Consider the following 2450-nt stretch of genomic DNA (forward strand, 5'->3'; position numbering starts at 1 on the left):
AAATACACAGAATTGCTAGGAGGGATATATAAAAAAACATATATATAAATCATACTCAAAACCAAAAAATGTTTTATCAAGTTTGACCCATATAAAACCAGTGTTATCACATTCTACAATAGAAATACCGTTATTCAATCGCTCTTTAAATAGTAGGCAAATTCCACCGTGTCCGCGTTTAGATTTAATACTTTCGGGTCTGGGAACATAAATAGAATCATATCCTTTCAAAGAAAAAACTTTAACATTCTTTTGCCATGTTTCACTAAGAAAAATGATATCAAAATTTTGGACCAAGTCTAAAAAATCTTCATCATCTACGCAAGAATTTAATCCTCCCACATTCCATGAAACTATTTTCAAATTGTCACACTTTTTCTCTGTCCCCCTATTTAGAACCATATAATTCATTATCAATATAAAGTTTATCCCTGACAAGAACTGCGCGTTTTCCCTGTTTCCTAGCATCAATCATCACTGGTTTAAGTTGCTTCCGGCGGTCTTTCACTTCCGGTGGATACTGATCTGCTACATTGTAATCTGTATGCTGTAATTTAACATGTTTAAGTGACTCTTTAATCAAAGATTTTGATTCTGAATCAAATTTTGCATCGATGGGCCTAGTTTTGCCTGATATAAATTTCCCCACTCTATGTGCACGTATTATGTTAATCTTAGAGCGAGGATCATTAATGCGCAGGATTTTGTCACAGAAAGTGAATACCTTATCAACACAATTTTCATGATCACTTTTTACGACAGAAAAAAAACAAGGCTGGTGCACTAATACTACCATGTCCAGCAGGTTCATGGAAATCATCAGATGTCGAGATTGTAGAAGTCTGGTTAGTAGAAGTGTTGTCCGTGAACCCCGTAGAATCCGTCACGGTTGATTGAACACCGCCAAGAGGAGCGGGATTGAACGTAGTACCCTCGGCAACTCCGAAGAACAGGAGATTATCTCGCATCGAGCGACATTTCAAATCAATAATATTTTCGTTACATGAATCGTTTGCCGACTTTAATTTTTCATTCTCAGCACTCAGAAATTTGACATCACTACGTAATTGAGAAATATCGCCTTTATTTTCGATAGAACGTGCCGTTACACTATCATACTGTTCGCTTATAAAAGCGTGACTACGTTCAATCTCGTTGAACTTTTGATCAAGGCTGTTTAAGCGTTCCGTTATTTTCTCGACAGTTGATTGAATTTTATTCAATTGGCCAAGTTTAGCGTCCATACTGTCCAAACGTTGTATAATCCCCTGTAAAATGTCCGTATTTAAATTGTTTACATTTTGCTGAGATAATATAGGTGATGTTTGATTTGTTACGAAAGGGGATGATGGATGATACAGAGGCGGCAGCATAAAAGACTGACCGATACCATATTGACCAACCTGTGCTGGAGAAGCTGCTTGTTGAAGATTTGGAGACTGAAAGTTTTGTTGAGTGTTTGCCGCCATCTTTCTCTTTGTTTCTTTGTTATCGTTCAACGGAGAAATATTGTCCTTTTTACGTTTTCTTGTCATTAGAAAACCAATATAAGTCCGTATTATATATGAAACAGATAAATTAAGATGCCAGTAATGTATTAATTCATTTTAGAAACATTTATATATCCATATATATGTTCTAATAACCGATTTTTCTAACTATCGCAAACATTTGAAAAAATACGTCCGCCATTTTCGAGCATGCGCACAATTTGAATTGAATTGAGTAATTTAATAAATCAGTCAATGTTATACAAGTACATTTAATTGTTTTCATATTGGTTGCAGTTAATAAAAACAAAGCGAACTAAAACGACTAGACCCTAAAAATGCCTTAATAGCTGTTTCTAGAAATTACATTGTCTTATGTATTCATAAGGTTATACTGGGGGTGTAGTAAAATGCCATTTAACATCCTAGGCCAAAAGGGTTTTTGTTACGCTCACAGTTTTGTGAACATTCTAAGTCCAGTAAATTAAAAATGGTGAAATAATCCGTCTAGTGTTTGTGTCCAACATTATTGTATTCATAAATGTACAAGCTTTTCAATACGACACATTTGGTATTATTACTCACTCATTGGAAGCTAGTTCGCAGCTGGTCATATAGATGTCATTAATTAACAAATATTCCCATAAAGTAATTACTCTCAGAACATTTGTACAAACACAATCCTCGATTAGTAAATGCGTGAATAACTGTGAACTTAACCATGCAAAATTTTTAATAGTCGAAGAACAAAATATATTCAAGCAACAGTACGCACAAGACAAAAAGACAGTTACACATACATTTCGAACCACTCAACGCTGGCCGCTGTAAAAATGTGTGCCAATGCTGTGAATCTTAATTATATAGTTTGCTGCGACGTACCGCTTTAAAGGTTATGTTGTAAAAGAATGATTGAAGAACTTTATGTGTGGTACTTATACGAAAATATATGCTGCTGCT

At 34.8% G+C, this 2450-nt stretch overlaps 1 protein-coding gene across 1 annotated transcript; it reads right to left on the reverse strand.

The window, feature by feature from the left end:
- Positions 1-388: 388 nt before the first annotated feature.
- Positions 389-1469, reverse strand: LOC132740117 (uncharacterized). The gene is made up of 2 exons (XM_060727971.1): positions 794-1469; positions 389-573 (listed from the first exon to the last, which is right to left on the reverse strand). Exons 1-2 carry the CDS (start codon positions 1467-1469, stop codon positions 389-391), a joined length of 861 nt encoding a protein of 286 aa, XP_060583954.1.
- Between the last annotated feature and the right edge of the window lie 981 nt (positions 1470-2450).

Source organism: Ruditapes philippinarum, unplaced genomic scaffold, assembly GCF_026571515.1.
Source record: "Ruditapes philippinarum isolate M1 unplaced genomic scaffold, ASM2657151v2 ctg4594_1_1_1_1, whole genome shotgun sequence".
Classification (NCBI taxonomy): domain Eukaryota; kingdom Metazoa; phylum Mollusca; class Bivalvia; order Venerida; family Veneridae; genus Ruditapes; species Ruditapes philippinarum.